The sequence below is a fragment of the Lathamus discolor genome, chromosome 4 (genome assembly GCF_037157495.1).
Source record: "Lathamus discolor isolate bLatDis1 chromosome 4, bLatDis1.hap1, whole genome shotgun sequence".
In the NCBI taxonomy this organism is placed as follows: domain Eukaryota; kingdom Metazoa; phylum Chordata; class Aves; order Psittaciformes; family Psittacidae; genus Lathamus; species Lathamus discolor.
In genome coordinates this window covers 124,403,953-124,426,787 of record NC_088887.1, presented here as the reverse complement: position 1 = coordinate 124,426,787, position 22,835 = coordinate 124,403,953, and the positions used below count along the sequence as shown (strand labels likewise).

Sequence of the window (22,835 nt, the reverse complement as noted above, 5' to 3'; positions counted from 1 at the left end):
ACAGCTATTTATAGCGGGGCGGGGATAGACCGCCCTGCTGACCAATCGCAATGGGGGACGGGCGTGGCCAGCAGGTAACGCTGGCCAATGAGAGGGCACCGAGAGTTCCTGTCCCCTCCCTTCCGCGGTGGAGGTGGCTGCCGGTGGGGAGCGCGCTGTGAGGTGAGTGTTAACGGCCGTAACGGACCCGTTCGGTGTGAGGGGACGCGGTGGGACGGGAATGGAAGGGGAAAGGGAGCGAATGGCCGCTCGTCTCCTGGCCCCGCTGGCAGGCAGGCGGGCGCTCTGTAGAGCTGCCCGGCGTTAGGGAGAGTGCTGAGGTGGCAGGGCCTTGCTTTGAGGTGTGTTTGGGGGGTGTCTGAAGGGTGTACTGCCCACCCCGGCATCCCATCCTTCCTAACTCTTCTCTCGGTTCCCTGCTTTTCCTTATTCCTTCTCTCCCACCTACTTTGAGGAATCCTGCGCTATTCCCATCACCCCACCCGCTGTGATGTTCACCAGTAATTCCCTTCACCCGGCTCCCAGCAGTATTAGGTTAACGAGCTCCCGAAGAAAGTTCTTCTCGTTCTTAAACTTGGTAGCTGCCCCCTCCTCACCCGGTTTAAACTTAACCTGCCTTTTGTACTTGCTGTTGTGCTGTCAGTTATGAAGTCCTTAAGAAGACCTGCTCCTTTAGCTGCTGTATTGCTGCTGAAATGGCTGAGGAGAAGTTGCCTGCCTTCGCCTGCTGACCCTGAAGAATTAATGTTGTCTTTTGACGCGTTACAGTTGTAGGCCATGTACTGACTTACTCTTTCACCTTTGTGCTTTTTGATCGCAGGTTGCTCTTGTGAAGCATTCCTTCCCTCTGCGGTCTCTTAATAAAATACCCTGATGTGCTGCTATTCAGCTTTTATACTCCATTTGTTGCTGGTGGGAGCTGCTCTGAAACAACATTTACTCTTATTGGAGATGAGTGTTGGCAACTTTAAAATCCACCTGCTTGTTTGACTGCGCTTCATCTCAAGTTTCTGTTTCATTCTCAGCTGTTTTTTTCTTCAGCCGCTGCTTCGTTCGGTACAGTCTCCTCACATAAACTCGTATTTTGCCTCCTTTTAAGCTCTCCTTCCTTTATTTGCTGTGATTTTACACTCTCATAACTTTACTTGTAGATTCCTGAACCATTCCTCCTCCTCGTCTCTGTGTCTGAACTAGCAGCTTACAGAAATTGTTAGTTTAGGTTAAACTTATGAGTCATAGAGTTCACGGTCTCTGATCTTAAGCGGTGGTGTGTGTTTTGGTGCTGTACTTTTGTCATAGTAATTAAAAAAGCCAAATCATTTGTTAGGGAAGGATTTTCCTGCTCCTTGCTGACTGGTGACAGGACCATGCCCTGTGTCCATGTACTGGCTTCAGCAGTAGCACTCATTTTTCTCCTTCTTAGTAGCTGGTGCAGTGCTGTGGTTTTGACTTTCAGCGCTGATAACACCGATGTCTGTAGTTACTGCTCAGTAATGTTTAGTCTGACCAAGCACTTTCTGAGTCTCATGCTTTGCCAGGCAGGAGGGGAAGCCAGGAGGAAGCAGAGACAGGACACCTGACCCAAACTACCCAGAGAGGTATTCCATAGCACAGCACGTCATGCCCACTATATAAACTGGGGGAGTTACCCAGAAGAGCTAGATCACTGCTTGGGTCGGGCTGGGTATTGGTCAGCGGGTGGTGAGCAGTTGTATTTTCTTCCCTTGTTATTTCCTTTGTCATTATTATCATTGGTGGTAGCAGCAGTGATTTGTGTTATACCTTAGTTACTGGACTGTTCTTATCTCAACCCGTGGGAGTTACATTCTTTCGATTCTCCTTCCCATCCCTCCGGGAGCAGGGTGGGAATGAGAGAGAGACTACATGGTTCTAAGTTACTGACTGGACTTAAACCACAACAGTCCAGAATGTTCAAAGTTCCAGATAAAATGTTCATTCTTACTTGAAGATACTCTTACTAATTCAAATCCTGTTACTGGTATTCTTTGGGTAACGGGTTAAAACTTAAACAGGGGAAGTTTAAATTGCATATAAGGAGGAAATTCTTTCCTGTTAGGTTGGTGAGACACTGGAATCGGTTGCCCAGGGAGGTTGTGAGTGCTCCATCCCTGGTGGTGTTCAAGGCCAGGTTGGATGAAGCCTTGTGTGGGATGGTTTAGTGTGAGGTGTCCCTGTCCATGGCAGGGGGGTTGGAACTGGATGATCTTGAGGTCCTTTCCAACCCTAACTATTCTATGATTCTATTATAGGAAAGAGCCTTAGATTACAGTTTTTATGCCTGGCTTTTAAGTTTTGTTTCTTTGTTTCTGCTGCTTGCTTATTTTTGTGCTATTTGGAAACAAGAGTATGGATTAGGAAGCTCTTCCCTGTGAGGGTGCTGAGGCGCTGGCACAGGTTGTCCAGAGAAGCTGTGGCTGCCCCATCCCTGGCAGTGTTCAAGGCCAGGCTGGACACAGGGGCTTGGAGCAAGCTGCTCTAGTGGAAGGGGTCCCTGCCCATGGCAGGGGTTGGAGCTGGATGAGCTTTAAGGTCCCTTCCAACCCCAACCATTCTGATTCCATTAACCCTGGCTCTCCTGTTTGCATTTTGTCCTGTTTGGTCGTCCAGTTCCAGCCTTGTAATACCATTTGGATTGGGAAAGCTGATATTTCTAACTACTATTCATTCACCAATGTCAAATCTCCAGGTCTAATTCTGCTGTTCCATCTCAAACACAACACAGGCAAAGGTTATTTTCATTCTTTAGAGCCAGGCTGTGAGCAGTTTATTCAACCTTTACTGCAGTTGGTGGGTGACTTCATTCTGTTGGGACTACAGCTGGTTATTCTTCTGCTATAATCTCCCTTCAGGCAGATCTTTGGAAAAAAGTCTTGCAGACCGTTGTTTAAATCCACTGTATTGTGGATGTGCGGTGAGGGAAGCCAAAATACATGAATCCAAGCAAGTTTCATTCCCTCATGGCTGCTTGCCTGTTTGGCAGGGGATGGAAGAGTCACAGAGTGGTTTGTGTTCTGGAAGCTTAAAGCCCATCCAGTTCCAGCCCCCTGGCACAGGAAGGGACACCTTCCACTAGAGTAGCTTGCTCCAAACCCCATCCAACCTGGCCTTGACACAGGATTGCACTTGGCCTTTGTTGAACTCCATGAGGTTTCACATGGTCCCACCTCTCCAGCCTGTCCATGTCCCTGTGGATCCTGTCTCTTCTCTGCACCTATTCTGTGGAAGAAGCAGCTATTCTGGGGAAGAAGCACCTCTGGCAGACTTGCTCCTGTTCTGAATCCAAACAAATGTGTTTTTATGTCATGTGAAGTGGGACACTGAGACCCTCTCCTGGCAATCTGAGGAGAGTGTGTCTGTGCTGTGATTTGCTATAGCATGTTCAAGCCAGGAAAAAGGCTTTCCAGGAGGGTTGGAAACCTGGTAACCCAAAGATTTCTGTTTTGTGAGGGCTCTTTAATCTCTGCCACCAGGGTTCCTGCGATTGATTCATTTATTATTTCTTTTTCCTGATGGATTTGGATTAGAAAGTAAAAGATGAGAAACCTCATGTCTGGAAACATCAGCCAGGGAGAATTTCTGGATCGTTCAGGACCAGATCTCTTTTTACTGCAGGAACAACCAGTTTTCTACATAACGTGGTGTTCAGACCATCTTCCTCCTGAACTGGACAGATGGAAAGGTGACTCCCTTCAAGGAGCATTTCCAGGGTGTCACCAGGCAATTCCTCTTGTTATCTACTGCCAGAATCACAGCAGCAATCAGCTCACGGTGATGTGAGGGACTGTATAGAGGGCATAAGCTTCCATGGTGGGGTGAGCTGGTGCTTTGAGTCCCTGCCTGATGGCTGCCCAGCTGTGACTGTGATAGAGATCTCAAAATGAGTGTGCTTAATACCAAAAAGCAGTTGGTCGTTAGCAGTGCTGATAAGGCCTCAGCTGGAGCACTTCATCTAGTTCTAGGCAGCCCACATCAAAGATGCATGCCAATTGTTGGCTGCCAGGGGAAAAGAGAGGAGAAAATAAGCAGAAATGTAGAAAACATGACTGAAGGAAAGTTTGTTTCTTTTAAAAGAAAGGAAAAAACACAAGGAGTTAAGTCCTTGGGAAACAAAAGATGGTGGAAAAGAGAAGGCTTAAGCTGTTCTTGTCAGCAATAGAAAGGATTAGGAAAAAAATAGGTTTAAATTGAAACAATGAAGATTGAGGTCAGACATTGGAAAATGTATTATTTGGGTGTTTAACTGTCCAGAGATATTTATCTCTGCCAGGAGTGACAAGGGAAAGAAGGTTGGAAAGTCTCCTTTGCTGTAGAAACATGGCAATGCCATTGTTCTGTTCATGGCCTTTCCATTGTGTTTATTGGGAGTTGATTAACCTCATGTACCACTTTGAATTAGCAAAGCAGCCAAAGAAATGGTGTGTCTCAGATATTTTAGGATATAATTAGTATATTCATTGTACATTTTAGGGAGAAGATTGAAACCCAGTTAGGTTGGAGCAACCTGCTCTAATGGAAGATGTCCCTGCCCACGGCAGAGGGGTTGGAACTGGATGATCTTCAAGGTCCCTTCCAACCCAAACCAGTCTGTGCTTACATGATTCTGTGTGAGAAGATACTCTGGAACCTGATCCCTGTTGGTAGTTTTAAGAGCTGAGCACCCAATACTTGTACAGATTTAGTATATAAAATGATCTGTGCCAAGTCCTGCACAAAATTACCCTCAGTTCAATTCAGTTGTGCCAAAATGATGTGGATAAAGCCTGTAATAGCATTTCCTTCCTAACTCCTTGGGGCAGGGGCAGAGCTTTCTGGTTATGTTAACATGCTGCATGTGTTAGCCTGATGTTATGCATTAAAATATCCTTTTTCCAGACTTTGGTTCAACTTTGTGATGTCTTCCCCTGAAATTGCTTCCCTTTCGTGGGGTCAGATGAAGGTGAAAGGCTGCTCCACAACATACAAGGACTGCAAAGTCTGGCCAGGAGGAAGCCGAACCTGGGACTGGCGAGAAACTGGGACTAATGTAAGTTTGCTGGTTATTATGTGACAGGACAAGGGGTAACGGATTAAAACTTAAACAGGGGCAGTTTAGATTGGATATAAGGAGGAAATTCTTTCCTGTGAGGGTGGTGAGGCACTGGAATGGGTTGCCCAGGGAGGCTGTGAGTGCTCCATCCCTGGCGGTGTTCAAGGCCAGGTTGGATGAAGCCTTGTGTGGGATGGTTTAGTGTGAGGTGTCCCTGCCCATGGCAGGGGGGTTGGAACTGGATGATCTTGAGGTCCTTTCCAACCCAAACTATTCTATGATTCTATGATTCTATTATCCTCTAGTCCAAAGACCAGTTGTTAAAATTCCAGCCAGAGATTCTGCAAGTTGCCTTTTGCTTCCATGTGTTGGGCTTTTCCTGGGAAGAACCAAGTGTGTGTTTCAGACATGACTGTGCAAACGGGCTGGAGGACTGCAGGCACGATGTCCTGTAGGTGATGGTGCAGCAACTCTCCTCCCAGCTCCCCTAACCAGGCAGCTCTCGCATCCCTTATAGGTCTCACACGGGATTCTGTGTTTGGTTAAGAGTGCAGTTGTCACCAGCTGCTGGTAACAGCCTCTTTCAGACAGTGTAAACAGAAATTGTCTTGAGTGAGACAGGAAAAAAATGTAAGTGAAGCTAAAAGAAATCACCAGTAACTGACCCTGTGCGTTTGGAAGACAACAATGCATGTGGTTTAGTTTAGATCCTTTTCCTTAGAGTCCCTTGTGCTTATTTCAGAGGAAAGATATGCAGCTAGTGTCATACACACTGGTTTTGCCATGAAAAGCTCACAGTCTGGCTAAGCACACAATGACTGCTCTTGGTAGCCATATACTAAGTGCTTGCCCTCACAATTTTTAAGCTTTATCTGTAAATGCTATCAGAACAGTATAAAAGTCCATGGAACAGTATTGACATTCCAGATTTAGAAGCAGTATAACATCTGTTGTGTTAGGAATTTGATGTTGGTAATTCTCCCCATATATTAGGCTTGCACTACAATAGCTGTATTGGCTAGGGAAAAATATCCCAGGCTTTCTGAGCAAAAGTCAAAGCACAAAAGGACAATGTACCAACCATGTCTTAGGCCCAGCGCCTGCATCTGCAACCCTGCTGAATTCATTTTGACACAACTCAAGGGCAGAACCTTTGGGTTTGCAACTTCATCTATAATCTTTGGGGGAACAGAGCTTTGCTAACCTGTCAGATGTCCATTTATACAGTTTATAACACCAAGAGAAAGGTAGTTTCTACCTTTCTCTCTGCAAAGGTATCTTTACCTTGCAGAGAGAGATAGCTGCATATATAACCTTTTGAAAGGTAATTCCTTTAGGGACTGATGCTAAAGATGAAGCTCTCACTGGCTGGAGAGGTGGGTTGTCTGCTGAGACTCACTTCTTGCTTGTTTGACAGTGTTCTCCTGGTTCTTTAGGTCAGTTCTATCCTTCTTGCCACTATGAGGAGTTAGGTGATGTGCTTTAAACATGAATAGCAAGCAACCACTATAAGAACAGAGCTAAGCTTTTCCAGACTGCATCACCAGCTTGAAGAACTGTACAAAATGAATCCAGTCAGCACTGGAAGCAGTAGCATTCACCAGATGCATTTTCTGCTTGTTTCTTTATGGTAGACTATAGTGTATCTATTTTCATTGAGCATGGTTTTCCTGGGGGTAAATGGAGCTGAAGTTGGGGAAACAAGCAGTGCTGATCATGTCCCACACTCCAGCTGGAAATGAATTGCTTCCTTTCCTCCTCTGCTGTCAGGCTGCTGTCTGGTATGTAATCCTTTCATCGCATAACTGGCTCTGCAAGGTTCTGTAACTGAGCACTGATAGCTCTTACAGCCTTAACCCTTGGGAATGGAAGGCAGCCTCCCTGCCTGGCTGCACTTCTGCCATCATGGGAGAAAAGAGTAGGAAGTCAGAGAACAAAAGAGGCAAGGAATTCTGCTGCCCTGCCTCTCCCCCTCCAGCTGCCCAGTCGACAAGGATACACTTATTCCATCATGTTACATGTTTCCTGCAACACTGTGAAAGCCCCACATCAGTGTGTCTTGTGAAACAAAGAAAATCCTTTTGTTCCATGGCTTCAATGTCTCAGGAGTACTTAGGTGGCACAAACCTTCCCCTGTAATCCAATTATTGCAATTGCAGTAAAACATTCCAGTTCTTTTTGTCCAAGTTTTGAGCCTACTTTAAAAAACCCCAAAGGAAAAGCACGTCCTGTTCTGTCACAAACATACACTTGCAACGATTTGCTCTGGGATTGCTTTGTGGGTTGAAGTGACCTCTGCATTGTAGGTGTAGATATCAGATGTGAATGGACTAAGGAGAGGACAGCTTTTGGGCTGGCCAGCTGTGTCCTGGGGTGCATCAAGCACAACATACCAAGCCAGTTGAGGGAGCTGATTCTCCCTCTCAAGGCCACACGGCTGCAGCCTCACCTTGAGTGTCATGTGTGGGTTTGGGTGCCTCAGCATAAGGACATCAAACTATAAGAGTGTGTCCAGAGGAGGGCGACCCAGATGCTGAAAAGCCTGGAGGGAAAGTCTTGGGAGGAGTGGCTGAGGTCACTTGGCTTGTTCAGCTTGGAGAAGGCTGAGGGTGACTTCATCCCAGTCCTCAGCTTCCTCAAGAGGAACAGCAAAGGGGGAGGTGCTGATCTCTGGTGACCAGCAATAGGACACAAGGAAATGGAGTCAATCTGCATCAGGGGGAGTTCAGGTTGGACTTCAGGAAAAGGCTCTTCAGTGAGACGGTGGTTGGACACTGGAACAGGCTCCCTGGGAAGTGGTCATGGCCCCAAGCCTGTTAGTGCTTGAGGAGTGTCTGGACAACACTCTTAGTTATACTGTTTAGTGTTAGGTAGTCCTATGAGGAGCAGGAAGTTAGACTCAATGATCCTTATGGGTCCCTTCCAACATGATGATCCTGAAGGTAGTTTCCAACATAGCTGATTCTCTGATTCTATGAAGTATTCTATGGCCCTGGCAGCGTTCAAGGCCAGGCTGGATGAAGCCTTGGGTGGGACGATTTAGTGTGAGGTGCCCCTGCCCATGGCAGGGGGGTTGGAACTAGATGATCTTGAGGTCTTTTCCAACCCTAACTATTCTATGAACTAAGAGAACCATAAAGGCAAACCACCTCTGTTGCTGAAATTCCAGGTACCATCCAGGCTAAAGGCTTTCTTGTGGAATAAGTTTAATCCATTCCTTGGAAGTTGCACTCTGCTGTGGGAAGTTTCTCTCACCTGCAACTTGAGGACCTCACTTGTTTGTTTCAGCTCCAGAAGTCTCACTTGCTCTGTTCTGCAAGCTGAGGCAGTGAAAGGGCTGAGAAGAGAACTCTTACATCTTGTCTGAGTCTGCAGCATCAGCTGCTGAAGGCTTGGGCAGGGAAGAAAGAACAGGAGAGGACACAAAGAGCTAAGCTCACTAATGGAACATCAAACCAATTGTTAAGCTGGTGCTTTGACCTTAATTCATTGAAAGTATGGAGTATTTTTCTGCAAGTGTAAGGGATAAAGCATTAAAATAACATCCTCTAGAAGTCCACCATGGCATTACCTACTTCAGGTGTGAAACTCATCTTGGTTCTCTCAAGGAACATAAGAATTCTACTCAAAAAAAGGAGGGGGAATGTTATTTATGATCTAAAAACAATGCACACCAAAGAGGGGCTAAATTCCAGCACAGGTTGTGCAGTATCTTACTCTTGGCCATAGAGAGATACATAAAACTTGAATCCAGGAGGAGAATTACTGTGATATAATGAAGTTTTATGTTAACATTACAGGTGTATTTGTGGATTCTTGTGTTTAAAGTAGTAGTAAATAGTTGTATTTCTTTAAAACCCTCATGCTCTTAAAGCTCGTTTTGTCGTGGAGGAGTTTGGTTTCAAATACTCCTTTCTTCAAATTAGGAATAGTGCAGAACTTGAAACTGAAATGAAGATGACAATGTATTCCAGTCCTCAGTGGTAAATGAGATTTGCAGAGTAAACAAGGAAGTCATTTTATCGTTTTAATTATCTGAGGAGCTCTTTGTAATTAAAATGAGGATTGGGTTGGGACAATCAATCGGTGTTACAATCAGATTTTGTTCCTTTGAAAACAGCAGTATGTTGCAATTTGTGGAATTCACTTTAACAGCTATAAAATGCTCGTTCTTAGATGTAAATCATAGAGTCGCAGAATGGTTTGGGTTGAGAAGGACCTCAAAGCTCATAGAGTTCCAGCCCCTGCCAAGGACAGGGACACCTTCCTCTAGAACAGCTTGCTCCAAGCCCCTGTGTCCAACCTGGCCTTGAACACTGCCAGGGATGGGGCAGCCACAGCTTCTCTGGGCACCCTGTGCCAGCGCCTCAGCACCCTCACAGGGAAAAGCTTTTGCCTAAGAGCTCATCTCAGTCTCCCCTCGGGCAGGTTCAAGCCATTCCCCTTGGCCTGTCCCTACAGGCCCTTGTCCCAAGCCCCTCTCCAGCTTTCCTGCAGCCCCTTTAGGCACTGGAGCTGCTCTCAGGTCTCCCCTTCAGGAGCCTTTTCTTGTCCAGGCTGCCCCAGCCCAGCTCTCTCAGCCTGGCACCAGAGCAGAGCTGCTCTAGCCCTCGCAGCATCTCCATGGCCTCCTCTTGACTGGCTCCAACAGCTCCACATATTCTAGAAGCACGTAATGCTTCTTTTTGCCTGTTCAATGAAGTATTATAATATTGCCATCAATTGATTAATTATCATTCTTCATCTGTATATTGAATGCCTTTTTTAATTACCAGTGTTATCTGCTGTGTGTATGAAGAGGCTTGTCTTACATTTTGGCACTGCTAATTTACGCTGCTACTCTGTGGACAGTTTCAAAAGACATAGAAGGAGCTTACCTGGTTGATGCTCTCAGTACAAACTGTTGTTTTCCTCTCCTGGCTCTTAGCATTCTCCAGGAGTGCAGCCAGCTGACCTTGAAGAAGTCGTCAAGAAGGGTGTTAAAACTGTGGTGATTGGTCGTGGCATGAGTGAGGCATTGCAGGTAGGCCTGTGTGCTGTGAGAAATGTGAACTAGAACTGTTTGTTTTCTCTCTGATCAGGAGGAAAAAGAAATCTAAGATGCTTTCCTAAAACGGGAAAAATTCAGGATGCTGAATTGGCATCAGTGAACTCCTGCCAGGAGTCCCTTTTTCCTGTAAGAAACATCACGTGAGATCCTCTGTGTTAGCATCAATGTGAAACGGTAAAACAGGTTCATCTGCTACAGGAGGAATTTAAACAAGGAGAACTTCTTACAATGTCATTACTCACCCTCTTAGAACAGGTCATGAACTCGTTCTCTGGCCTGCTGTAAAGGCTTTGATAATGAGGTATTTTTGTTGCTCGCTTCAGCAGATAGCACTTCTGAGTTCCTGTAGCTAGTCTGAGCTTCAGGAGAAGCCACTCTTTAGTTTTTGATGAGGTGAGTAACACCTTATTAATTGTACCTTTAGCTCCGGTTCTATTTATTTTGGTAAGAAAGGGCTGCATTTTAATCATAGAATAACCAGGACTGTAGTGACAGGACAAGGTAATGGGTTAAAACTTAAACAGGGGAGATCTAGGTTGGATAAAAGGAAGAAATTCTTTACTGTGAGGGTGGAACAGGTTGCCCAAGGAAGTTGTGAATGCCCCATTCCTGCTTTATAGTGTGAGGAGAAAAGAATCTAATACTTGCTCTTCCCATTTCCTTTTCTCTTCTGAGGTTCCAGCATCCACTGTGGACTATCTAAAGAAAAACGGGATCGATGTGTTGGTGTTGCAAACAGAGAAGGCTGTGGAGCAGTACAACGCCCTGGCTGCACAGGGTGCCAAAGTAGGGGGGGTCTTCCATTCAACCTGCTGACTCCTGGCAGCTCCTTGACCACACAAATCCCAGGCACATGCCTCCACTGCATCAAATTACAGGCAACAGAGTGTGGAGCTCCATGCCAAGGTGTTTGTGCCCTGACAGTCTAAAATGCAAAGGCAGTTTATTAGATTGAAATACATCAAGTGATTGATTACAAAAGGGGGTTGGTAATGAAATCATTGAATTATAGAACCTTTTCCATACATTCTTGAGACTGATCTAACCTGAATACTTCTCATATTTTGGTTACTTAGCTCTTCACCTGTTTGCTAAGTTTTGAATACTTTTATTAGGAAATGGCCCAAGATTACATTACTGGCTACTGGAATGCAGCTATAGGATAGCTGATGGGTACAACTAAGTGGGTATGAAGGTAAAACTTCATACAACTAAGTTAAAACACAAACAAAAAGCAAACCCAGAACATACAGCTTTGCCTCCTGCTGGTGACTTCAGTCAGGATGTTGGCTAATTCATGACCATCACGTAACTTAACACTAAGGTTTTACATTGAGCTTGAAAAAGGAATAAAAAGTAAAGTTTACAGGGAATAAACATCAAATTTAAGCCTTAATCCTCCCAATGATAGGAAAATGCTTTGAGTAGTGCAATATGTATCTATTCAAAAGTCCTTATGTGCTTAAAATCAGCAGGAAGATTTGTCACAAGAGTTTGCAACCAAGAGCAAACATTGATCTTTAGGCAATCAGCCTACATTGCTGCTAGCAAGTGGGGCTGGATGTGAGGATTCTGACTGGTCATGGTTAGCTGAGGATTTAAACATCGTGCCAACAAGCAGGTTATTCTGCTACAAGTTTAACAAGTTCTCTTCGTCGCTGTTGTTGGTGGGCTTCTATTAATAGACAACTTCCCTCCTGTAGGTATTCTTTTCCCCACCAAGCTGTGCATATGAAGTCTCTGTTAATGACAGCACAAAGGTGACACTAATGGCCTGAGGCACTTGGAGCTCTCCCAGCAGTAGCAGGGAGGCTGAGACTGGTATGAGAATGCAAAGACCTTCCCAAGCCCCAAGAATAACCCTTCACAAAATCCTCTGTTCTGTTTGTTTGCTCTGGTAATCATTTCAACCCTTTTATCTGCTCAAATACAAAGCAGAGGGAAAGTAAGGGAAAGCTTTTATCTTGCAAGCTCCCAATGACAGCAATATTCTGTTAGTGCAGCTGCATTTGAGGCATCTCACCTAAACCAGCCAGAGCTGCTCTCCCAGCTGCAGCTGCGTTCTCTGACACAGCAGCTGGTACAGCAGTCATCAGAACTGCTGTGGTATTTGTCTGCATAACTTCCATGGGGTGAAATAGGTGAACCACTACCCCAGAAGCCTTGCAGGCATCCCAAGGGAATGCCATAGACTCACATCCTGCCAATCCACTCTGTGTGAAGACTTTCTGCATTAAATTCTGTTCTCTTCTAGCAGGGGTAGTTTGACTCTCTTGCTTGTGGTGATATATTTGTATTATTTCATCAGCTTTCATCAGGAAGAGACTTTGTAAGTAAGTCTCATACTGAGTGGACAATACCAGTTTTTAAGTACCACAGTATGCACATTACCCTGTTAGAGGTTGAGCAAACACCTGATCTTTACCCTCCAGCTCTGGGCTGCCCAACACATGAGGGACATGGAGCTGTTGGAGTGAGCCCAGAGGAGGCCATGGAGCTGCTGCGAGGGCTGGAGCAGCTCTGCTCTGGAGCCAGGCTGAGAGAGCTGGGCTGGGGCAGCCTGGACAAGAGAAGGCTCCTGAAGGGGAGACCTGAGAGCAGCTCCAGTGCCTAAAGGGGCTGCAGGAAAGCTGGAGAGGGGCTTGGGACAAGGGCCTGTAGGGACAGGCCAAGGGGAATGGCTTGAACCTGCCCGAGGGGAGACTGAGCTGAGCTCTTAGGCAGAAGCTCTTCCCTGTGAGGGTGCTGAGGCGCTGGCACAGGGTGCCCAGAGAAGCTGTGGCTGCCCCATCCCTGGCAGTGCTCAAGGCCAGGTTGGACACAGGGGCTTGGAGCAAGCTGCTCCAGTGGAAGGGGTCCCTGCCCATGGCAGGGGGTTGGAGGTGGATGAGCTTTAAGGTTCCTTCTAACCCAAACCACTCTGATTCTGTGATTAATGTGACACATTAATGATAAAGCCAAATTCAACAAAACTGCTCAGCCCATATCCTACATTGAGGAAGATCCTTTGTGCTCCTCCCATCATGTGGAACTCCGTGTGTTGTCCTCCTAAAAACCCTGGGGGGAGCAGAGCCCGTTCAGTGTTTAGGTGACTTTAGGAGCTGTGCCCTACCTGCTTTGTGCTGCAGCCTCTTAGTTGTTCCTTTCATTTGGCAAAAGGTAGGATTCAGAAGCTTCCACTTCCAGAACAGGGAGCTGCAGTATGCAAAGGAAACAGGTTTCACTTTCTAAAGGCAAACTGCCAGGTTTCACTACCATCAGGACAAGATTTCAGTGTCAAATTGATCTGCTTCAAGTCTTTCCCATCTGGATCTTCTCTTCCTGCTCTCCTCACAGCTTCCTGAGGTGGCATCAGCTCCACTTGGGCTGCTCCAGTCTCCAAAAGCCCAATTTCCTTCTTGGTGCCTTTGCTACATGGTAGAAACAGCTGGGACTGATTCATCAAAAGATTCCAGCAGCCCTCACTTGATATCTTCATTAAATCTCTGCTTTCAGCTACAGCCATAAATAACTGGGTACAGTGAAGGGCTCATTGGCCCCATGATGGGAATGCACTTTCACAGGGCAGCGTTTCTCATGCACACACCCCACTTCGCCTCCCACCATGAGCCCCATCTCCTGCCTGCAGTGAACTTGTGCAAAAGCAATGCTGGGGCCCGGCTGGGTGCCAGGAAGGTCCCAGCCCTTATCTTGGTGAGGCAGCACGAGCGAGCTGGCAGCCAGGAGCACAAGGCCATCAAAACACTCCCCCACCCCAAACACACCAACACTGGTGGCTTTAGGGGACTTCAAATGAGCCACAGAGAAGCTGTGGCTGCCCCATCCCTGGCAGTGTTCAAGGTCAGGTTGGACACAGGGGCTTGGAGCAAGCTGCTCTAGTGGAAGGGGTCCCTGCCCGTGGCAGGGGTTGGAACCAGATGAGCTTTAAGGTCCTTTCCAATCCAAACCATTCCATGATTCCATGTTTACAAATCTGCTCATCCATGCAGCAAGGAAATCAAAGGTAAATCTGAATCTTGGAATGGGTACAGTCAAATGCTATTGAGGAAATGTGTTTGTACATATTTGACTGGACCCTGACACTGAATTTTAAGATCATCAGAGCTACAGAACCCTTTTCTTTCAGTTCAGCTGAGATGATGATGAATATAATCTGCTTGAACAGATGAAACCTAAGAAGAAAAAAGAGAACCTGCCATTTCTTCCATGATTCAAACTAGGGATCAGGTTAAAACTTACAGGATGCTATTGAGAAGCCAACTATGGAATACTCATGAGGAGATTGGAAATACTCCTAGCAGCCTTACAGTTTCAAGTGGTTTTAGACATTTTGAATTACAGATGAACTTTGCTATAGCTCTTCAGTATTTGATTCTCAGTTGGTGGTAATATAGAAGGCGAGTGATCTTGGCCTATTATGATGATGAAAGGAGCTCAAGCACAGCACGAAGGGATCAAACAGTAGAAATGAGTCCCAGTGCTCAGAAAGTGGGAGAAAGAAGCCAAGATTTTGATACTGAAAATGAAAATGCAAAAGAAAAGGTCCAGACTGGAGCAGCTGTTGGGGCCTGGGAGTAAATCAGAAACCGTAACTTACATACTGTTAAGCACGGAGCAGCCAAATTACCTTGAGGAGAAGCAGAGGTTGTGCCAGAGCTGGGTAATGCCAGGACCTGGTGGGTTTATCTACAGCAAAGCTTCCCTGTGCTGCCCATCAATATTGCTCTAACCTGACAAGGAAGGGCAGCACTTCAGAACAGAAGCTGTTCCCTCTGCCCCTGCCAAAGCATCAGTTGTGGCCTGGAGCATATGGACAGCACCTGAATTAGATGTCCTTATTGGGATGACAAACTGAAGTGCCAGACTGAGAGGGGAAAAATAGAGCCTGGAATGAGCAGGCTCAGGTACCGAGAACAAGCTGCCATTGGAATAACCTCCCCAGGGAAGAGGTGATGCCCCAGCGTTGGACGCTGTTAAGACTGGGCTGCACAGTGTGCTGGGACATCATGTCTAGGTCATGCTTTGCCAAGAATGGTTGGACCAGATGATCCTCAAGGTCCCTTCCAACCTGGAATTCTGTGATTTATGGATCTATGAAGTTGACTGGAGACTGCCTCCTACTGAGATGTACATCAGCCCCTGTCTGCTGGGAACTGAACTGAGGATGCCAAGGAGAAGTCAGCCGGTAACGACTCTGCTGTGAGACATGCAAGGTCCTAAAGATAAAACACCAAAAACCAGTTTGTGAGAGCAGCAGCACTAAGAACTGATATTTAACTTGAGAATACCTGAAGGATTTGAACAGTTCAATGGTTCTGAGTCTCCAGACCACAATATTGCTAGAAGATTAAAAGAAAATCACAATAACCCTTGCAGTGATCTCCCGTCTTCCTCAGACCTCGCACCGTGTCCACTCATGTAACGAGAAACAGATCAGCCTGAGTTCTCCAGTTTTATTGTAGGAAAGCACAGGAGGGGTCATTATTTACACTGGACAGCTCTGGACAACTGGAAAGTATTTCCTCACTGCTCTTTACTTGCTAAAAATACCCCTCTGCCTTTCTCTAACAATTGATTTATGAACACAGGTCACATTTGGCTGCTGCCCTATAAGGTTTCACACATCTGAGTGCTCCTAGGAAACCCCACCAAAGGATTCCTCCTCATAGGAGTTCCTCAGCCTGCTGAAGCCCTGCACACGGGAGCAATGCACGGACCCACTTTCCAATGGGAACGCCAGAAGGATCACATTGTTAGTAAGTTCTCATCCCTCCATGCTCCTGGCTCACCTCCTGTGGGGAACACTGACAAACTGCCTGCTGGTTAACTGAGAGCACATTCCAGTGCTTTGGCCGATCAGAAAGACTTTGACTGCCAAAAGTGAACTGAAAACCTGGATGGGTTTTCTCACCTCAAGTCAGATGGGATCACATCACCCACAAACAGTCACTGTGAAGCTTGGTGGGATGGGGTCAGGAATTCTCCAACCCATGGTATTTAATCTCAGTGTTCCTAAAGACACACAAAGGTGCAACAGGAGAGCTGGACGATAGAGATGAGTATGTTAAAAGGAGCGTGACCAGCAGGTTGAAGGAGGTGATCCTGCCCCTCTGCTCTGCTCTTGTGAGACCTCACCTGGAGCACTGTGTGCAGTTCTGGTGTCCTCAACATAAAAAGGACATGGAACTGCTGGAACAAGTCCAGAGGAGGCCACGAGGATGATCAGGGGCTGGAGCACCTCCCGTACGAAGACAGGCTGAGGAAGTTGGGGCTGTTCAGCCTGGAGAAGAGAAGGCTGCGTGGGGACCTAATAGCAGCCTTCCAGTACCTGAAGGGGGCCTATAGGGATGCTGGGGAGGGACTCTTCATCAGGGACTGTAGTGACAGGACAAGGGGTAATGGGTTAAAACTGAAACAGGGGAAGTTTAGATTGGATATAAGGAGGAAATTCTTTCCTGTTAGGGTGGTGAGGCACTGGAATGGGTTGCCCAGGGAGGTTGTGAGTGCTCCATCCCTGGCGGTGTTCAAGGCCAGGCTGGATGAAGCCTTGTGTACGATGGTTTAGTGTGAGGTGTCCCTGCCCATGGCAGGGGGGTTGGAACTGGATGATCTTGAGGTCCTTTCCAACCCTAACTATTCTATGATTCTATGTTTGACTCCATTTTATCAACAAGTAACAAGTAACATACCATGTGTTGCTGTAACTCAACCTCCACGTCCTGCTAACTGAATTCTGCTGCTTGCACCAACAGCTTCCTCCTCCTTCCGCTCGACAGCACAGCAACCTGTGCCCTCATCAGGACTGCACTTTGCTGCAGAGGAGGTAAAATAGCTCAGGATTTAACCTACATCCATTGGCAGCTTCACTTTAAGGTGCAATTCCTACACCAGAACAACAGCACTTGAGAGTATTTATTTGGCTTTACTAAGAATTTAGGTACCAATGCACAAATGCAAGGTTTAGACACTCAAAAAGAACCCAAACCGACCCAAAAGACCTCACACACACCCACACTCCTCAGCTTTGTTTCAGAGTACTGTAAAAATAACACTGATTCCTGTGCTTCAGCATTTACATGGTAAATACACAGCAGAAAACCTAAAGGCTTGGAGGAGAGCCTCCTGATAAGTGAAACTGAAGGTAGGCCCCAGTTAAATTACTAATGGAATGGTGATTGGGAACTGCCTGGGTTCAGTATTGAATAGGCTTGAAATGGCTCTTCACTGGATGAACAACACCTGTATTGGTCTGTCTTGCTTCCTAACAGAGAAGACCAAAGTTCTTCAGCAGCTTTATATCTGTGCTTGACTGTTTGAACCCATTATAAACCAGTTTGGGTTGGGTTCGCTCTTATTGCTTTCATGTCAGCCAAAGAGCCCATAAATACATTTCTCACAGCAACAGACTTCACCGCCTGGCAGGTTTGGGCATTATGTACACCTTGACAGGCTTGCTGAAGGGGATGGTCCCCTCTATGCCGTTTTCAGATGGTGGGAGAGCCTCCAAGCTCTCGTTCCAGGCAGATTTGGGCATTTTAGCAGCCGCCTTGCTCCGGTTGGAATTGTAAGCCAGCAGCAACCGCACTTCGATCTGACAGGGCTCTGCAGAGGAAAACAAACAGAACAACCCAAAGATGACTCATGAGGTTCAACAAGGCCAAGTGCAAGGTCCTGCCCCTGGGTCGGGGCAATCCCAGCACACACACAGGCTGGGGGAGAGCGGATGGAGCAGCCTGAGGAGAAGGACTTGGGGTGCTGGGTGAGAAGCAGCTCCCCATGACCTGGCTTCAGTGAGCGCTTGAGCCCAGAACCCCCCCGTGTGCTGGGCTGCACCCCCAGAGAGTGAGCAGCAGCTCAGGGAGGGGATCCTGCCCCTCTGCTGCAGGGAGACCCCCAGAACTGCAGCAGTGCTCCAGCTGCGACAGCACCAGCACCAGACAGAACACAAGGAATAACCTCATCCCACACTTACCCCACAGTTCAGCCAACACCTCCCCAAGGCTCCCCTTTTCTCCGTATCATCAACTCTTATCTGTAGCTTTTAGTCACCTCTATCACTTCTGCTCTACCCCCATCAGTTAACATGTGCTTTGTATTTGGGTGTTCTCCTCCCTAAGCACACATTCAGCACCAGCCTTCAACAAGAAGGGAGCCTATAGGGATGCTGGGGAGGAACTCTTTGTCAGGGACTGCAGTGACAGGACAAGGGGAATGGGTTAAAACTTAAACAGGGGAAGTTTAGATTGGATATAAGGAGGAAATTCTTTCCTGTGAGGGTGGTGAGGCACTGGAATGGGTTGCCCAGGGAGGTTGTGAGTGCTCCATCCCTGGCAGTGTTCAAGGCCAGGCTGGATGAAGCCTTGGGTGGGATGGTTTAGTGTGAGGTGTCCCTGCCCATGGCAGGGGGGTTGGAACTGGGTGATTTTGAGGTCCTTTCCAACCCAAACTATTCTATGATTCTAAGTTCCATTGTCTTGAATGAAGGCAATTTGTCCATTTTGAACTGTGACCCTGTGTCCTCACGCTCCCTGCTTGTGTCCTCCCCACATTTCATACACCCAAGTGCTAGTGTCAGCTTTAATGGTTAAAGTAATGGCATGGGGAGACACCAGAAGGGAATCATAGAATGGTTTGGGTTGGAAGAGACCTTAAAGCTCATCCAGTTCCAACCCCCTGCCATGGGCAGGGACACCTTCCACTAGAGCAGCTCTTTATAGACCTTCTGATCATTCCTTAGGACCATACTTAAAACACCCTTATAGTGAAATAAAGACTTGATTTAGCTCCCCCTGCTACCTTTAAATCCAGATACTTCCAGTCCTAGAAACAATACTGGTTTTTCCTCTCCAAAGCAAGCTAGCAGGATGAACGAGTACACCAGGGAAGTGCTATATAAAAAGGAGCATGTGAAAGAACACAGCACTAAAGAAAACTCTGTTGGTTAAAAACCCATCACCAAACGCTATTTATAACAGCTCAGAAAATAAACTGCTCAAATAAAACCCACATTTGAATAAACGTGAAGGGATTCAAAAGGAAACAGGACAAAGGGAGCTGTGAACAAATCCTCTGCTTTTGTTGTTCGAAGTCCACAAGCCAATTACTGAAGCACTTCCATGGGGACGTGCAGATGCCAACAGAGTCTGAGTGGGAATGCTGGAGGATTTCATCCAGGCTAAAGGGTGGGGGTTTTTAGGGCATTATTAAAAGGGTGAAAGTTGCATCAGTGCTGAAACTGCTGTTGGGTACCCACAGTTCCAAAGGTTCCTGCCATGCTCCATTACCTATCAGATCTAAGCCAGTGAATCACAGTGAGTCAGCTTACCCTGACTCACTGCCTTTAACCAAGGCTGCAGACCCGACTCCTACAACTGATCTTGTTCTGCATGGAGATGGGTGATGTCCTGTCCTGGTTTCAGCTGGGATGGAGTTAATTTTCTTCCCCATACATGTGCTCCCCAGCTTGTGGCAAGCACCTTCTCTCCCAAAAGAGCAGCCCCTCCAGTCACCTACAGAGCAGCAATGCCTGTCAGCCAGGGGAAATACTGCTCAAAGGCTTCAAGAACAAAGTCTGAGCAACTAAGGGCAGCACCACCAACAGCTTTAGGTTCTGGGATCCCAAATATCCTTTGGTGAGGCCCTGGACCAGGCTGCCCAAGGAAGCTGTGAATGCTCCATCCTTCACAGTGTTCAAGGCCAGGTTGGACACAGGGGCCTGGAGCAAGCTGCTCTAGTGGAAGGTGTCCCTGCCCGTGGCAGGCGTTGGAACTGGTTGAGCTTTAAGGTCCCTTCAACCCAAACCATTCTATGGATCCTACATCTCCAAGACTGTGGGCATGCATACCTATGAGCAGGAGACTGGGATCAAGCAAGACATGCTGTTATCTTAGAGAAGCACAGCAACACAATCACATGAACTTGTATCATCATCGTTACCTGTCCAGGCTGTGTGCGAGAGGTAAACCTGAGTTATCAGTCTGTGCCTTCCCGGACCGGGATTTCGGAAGTCTGCTGGTTTAGGATGGATGAGCTGTGCTTGTCCATCTGGATACAATACCTATAGAGAAAAAGAAGGAAACAACGATGGCAACTGGGCTGGGGATCTGCAGAGTGAGAGCTGTGCTGGTGGGTTCCATTTGAGTTTGGAAGGTAAAGAGGTGAGGTTCAGCTTGGAGCCAAGAATCCAGCTGGCCACAGAGCAGCCATCCAGACCCATAGCGCAGGTGGAAAAAAGCCATCCACTGACACCAGCTCTTCCTCTGCATTGTAAACAGAGGTTTTAGTTTCTCTGCTGTCAGTGAATTCATATAGTTCACTTGGCATCGCACCACCTCCACCTCCCCAGCTGCATTTGAAAGCAGTGGTTGAGCAGCAGGAACAAAGCTAAGTTGGAAATACAGAGCCAAGAGCCTGCATAAAATCCCAGCCTGGTCTGGGTTGGAAGGGACCTTAAAGCTCCTCCAGTTCCAACCCCTGCCACGGGCAGGAACACCTTCCACTGGAGCAGCTTGCTCCAAGCCCCTGTGTCCAACCTGGCCTTGAGCACTTCCATATCCCTGTACCATTCACAACAGCTCCTTTTGCTCCTCCTCTTCCCACTCCTCACACTGGAAGTTCAGCAGCATTTATATGTGCTCATGTCCATACCGTGCTCTGTGCATGAGGAAGCACAGTGTGGAGCACAGAACATCAAGGTGCTCAAAGCAAACTCTCAGGAGCTGCACATTCAAACCAAACTCAACCCAAAGCACTATGACCGCTTTCTCAGTGTGGGCCCAAACCCCAGAAATCCAACATTCTTACTAATATCAGTAAGATATTAGTAGTAGTATAAGTAAGATATTAGTACAAGTATTGACATCAAAGTGCCCCTAAGGCACAGTCATGTTTAGATCTATGTCAAGCGACTGCTTACCTTTATGACTGCTTTAGATCTATGTCAAGCGACTGCTTACCTGAACTTTAACAGTTCCTTGGGGATCCTGCACATGTTCCAGAGTTGCATCAACATCCAGAGCCACCACCAGCCCCGAGGTGAACCTCAGGGGGTTGTCAGATTCACCAGTGGGCTCGATGATGTTTGCAGTAGCTCTGTGGAGCTGTTGGGAGGAAAGGGGTTGACAAAAATAAGGAGGTGAAGGGAGGAGGGAAGAGAACACAATCCCTGCTGTTCTTCATGGAGAAGTTGTGGGTTGGAACTGGATGATCTTAAGGTCCTTTCCAACCCAAACCGTTCTAGGATTCTATGAACTTTGGATTCTTTTAGATACTGCCAGGAATGAAGTCCTCTATATATTTAGCAGCAGCCCTGGGGATGGTAGGTAAGAAGAAGAAAGCTTTGTAGATAGACTGACCAAGAATCTGAACTCTAAAAGCTTCATGGTATATTAGGAAGTAACTAGAGGCAAAGAAGTCCCCAAGGATAATGCATTTAATCCTCTGTGTTGCTCTGACCTGCTCTGGAAGAGGAAGGTGGAGGAAGGTGCTTTGTCGCAGCGTTGTCTGAAGAATCTTGACCACTTCTGAAGGTTTGGATGTCACAAGCCTGGGCATTAAGTCCAGCAGTTTATCTACAAAACTGCCCTGCATGTGTGGGAGCTCAGAGATGAAACATCTGTGTTCAGGACAAATGAAAACCAAACACTTCCTTCAGCATTACTCATTAAACACATTATGTTATTCAACGCGACACAATGGTTATTTCCAGCCAAGCTACTTATAGAATCATGGAGCACTTTAAGGTCCCTTCCAACCCAAAGCTCATCCACCTCCAAGCCCCTGCCACGGGCAGGGACCCCTTCCACTGGAGCAGCTTGCTCCAAGCCCCTGTGTCCAACCTGGCCTTGAGCACTGCCAGGGATGGGGCAGCCACAGCTTCTCTGGGCACTCTCACAGTAAAGAACTTCTTCCTTATCTCCAACCTGAACTTCCCCTGTTTTAGTTCAAACCCATCACCCCTTGTCCTATCACTGCAGTCCCTGATGGAGGGTCCCTCTCCAGCATCCTTGTAGCTCCCTTCAGACATTGGAAGCTGCTCCGAGGTCTCCACAGCAGTGAGCCGTTTTGCTCCTTCTTAGTAACTGGTGCAAGCTCTGTGTTTTGACTTCCAGCCTGGGCAGAGAGCTGATAACACCGATTGGTTTTAATTGTTGCTAAGTAATGTTTATTCTGGCCAAGGACTTTGTGAGTCTCATGCTCTGCTGGGGACGAGGGGAGGCCGGGAGGAAGCAGAGACAGGACACCTGACCCGAACTGACCAAAGAGGTATTCCATAGCACAGCACGTCATGCCCAGGGAGGTAACTGGGAGTTACCTGGGAGGGCACACTCTCTCTTCGGGGGGGTCGAACTCGTTCGGCGGTGGTATCGTATTCTCTTGTTATTTTCTCTTATCAATATTACCATTGGCGGTAGCAGCAGTGATTTGTGTTATACCTTAGTTACTGGGCTGCTCTTATCTCAACCCGTGGGAGTTACATTCTCCTGATTCTCCTCCCCATCCCTCCGGGAGTGGGGAGGGTCGGGGGGGGGGTTTGAGTGGACGAGCTGTGTGTATCGGTTTAAACCACGACACTGTGGAACTCATCACTGATGGTGGGGTTTCCTGAGAAACAAGGATGAATTTTGGTGATCCTGAGACGCGGTGCAAGGAAGAGACGCAAAGCAAATGAGCAGTTCTGTTCACCAGCTACTCAGTGTGCTGAGCATTAGGGAATGGGTAGATTTGGTTCCCTTCTTT

At 47.1% G+C, this 22,835-nt stretch overlaps 2 protein-coding genes across 5 annotated transcripts in view; one reads left to right on the top strand and one right to left on the bottom strand.

Annotated features, from left to right (window-relative positions):
• Positions 1–68: 68 nt before the first annotated feature.
• AAMDC (adipogenesis associated Mth938 domain containing) lies at positions 69–12,350 on the top strand. Of its 2 annotated transcripts, none has more exons than XM_065678871.1 (4): positions 69–162; positions 4,894–5,044; positions 9,975–10,070; positions 10,780–10,883. In XM_065678871.1, the coding sequence occupies exons 2-4, from the start codon at positions 4,913–4,915 to the stop codon at positions 10,798–10,800; spliced, it is 249 nt and encodes an 82-aa protein (XP_065534943.1). In that variant the 5' UTR covers positions 69–162; positions 4,894–4,912; the 3' UTR covers positions 10,801–10,883. The 2 variants fall into 2 exon arrangements, with proteins under 2 accessions (XP_065534943.1, XP_065534941.1); XM_065678869.1 differs by having other exon boundaries at positions 70–162; positions 10,773–12,350.
• A 4,644-nt stretch (positions 12,351–16,994) lies between these two features.
• The window catches only part of INTS4 (integrator complex subunit 4), a 33,694-nt gene continuing 27,853 nt past the window's right edge, over positions 16,995–22,835 (bottom strand). For all 3 annotated transcript variants that reach the window (XM_065678864.1, XM_065678866.1, XM_065678865.1), the window contains 4 exons: positions 21,552–21,711; positions 21,053–21,196; positions 20,034–20,154; positions 16,995–17,699 (listed from right to left, as the gene is read on the bottom strand). In XM_065678864.1, coding sequence (XP_065534936.1) covers positions 17,506–17,699; positions 20,034–20,154; positions 21,053–21,196; positions 21,552–21,711 — 619 coding nt within the window. In that variant the 3' untranslated portion in view covers positions 16,995–17,505. The remainder of the gene's footprint in view (positions 17,700–20,033; positions 20,155–21,052; positions 21,197–21,551; positions 21,712–22,835) is intronic.

Bases quoted from the DNA above. Each gene is read 5' to 3' on its own strand.
- AAMDC (XM_065678869.1), top strand. From the start codon at position 4,913: ATGTCTTCCCCTGAAATTGCTTCCCTTTCGTGGGGTCAGATGAAGGTG. The intron at 5,045-9,974 runs GTAAGTTTGCTG...CCTGGCTCTTAG, and splicing joins GGCGAGAAACTGGGACTAAT to CATTCTCCAGGAGTGCAGCC. The intron at 10,071-10,772 runs GTAGGCCTGTGT...TTCTCTTCTGAG, and splicing joins GCATGAGTGAGGCATTGCAG to GTTCCAGCATCCACTGTGGA.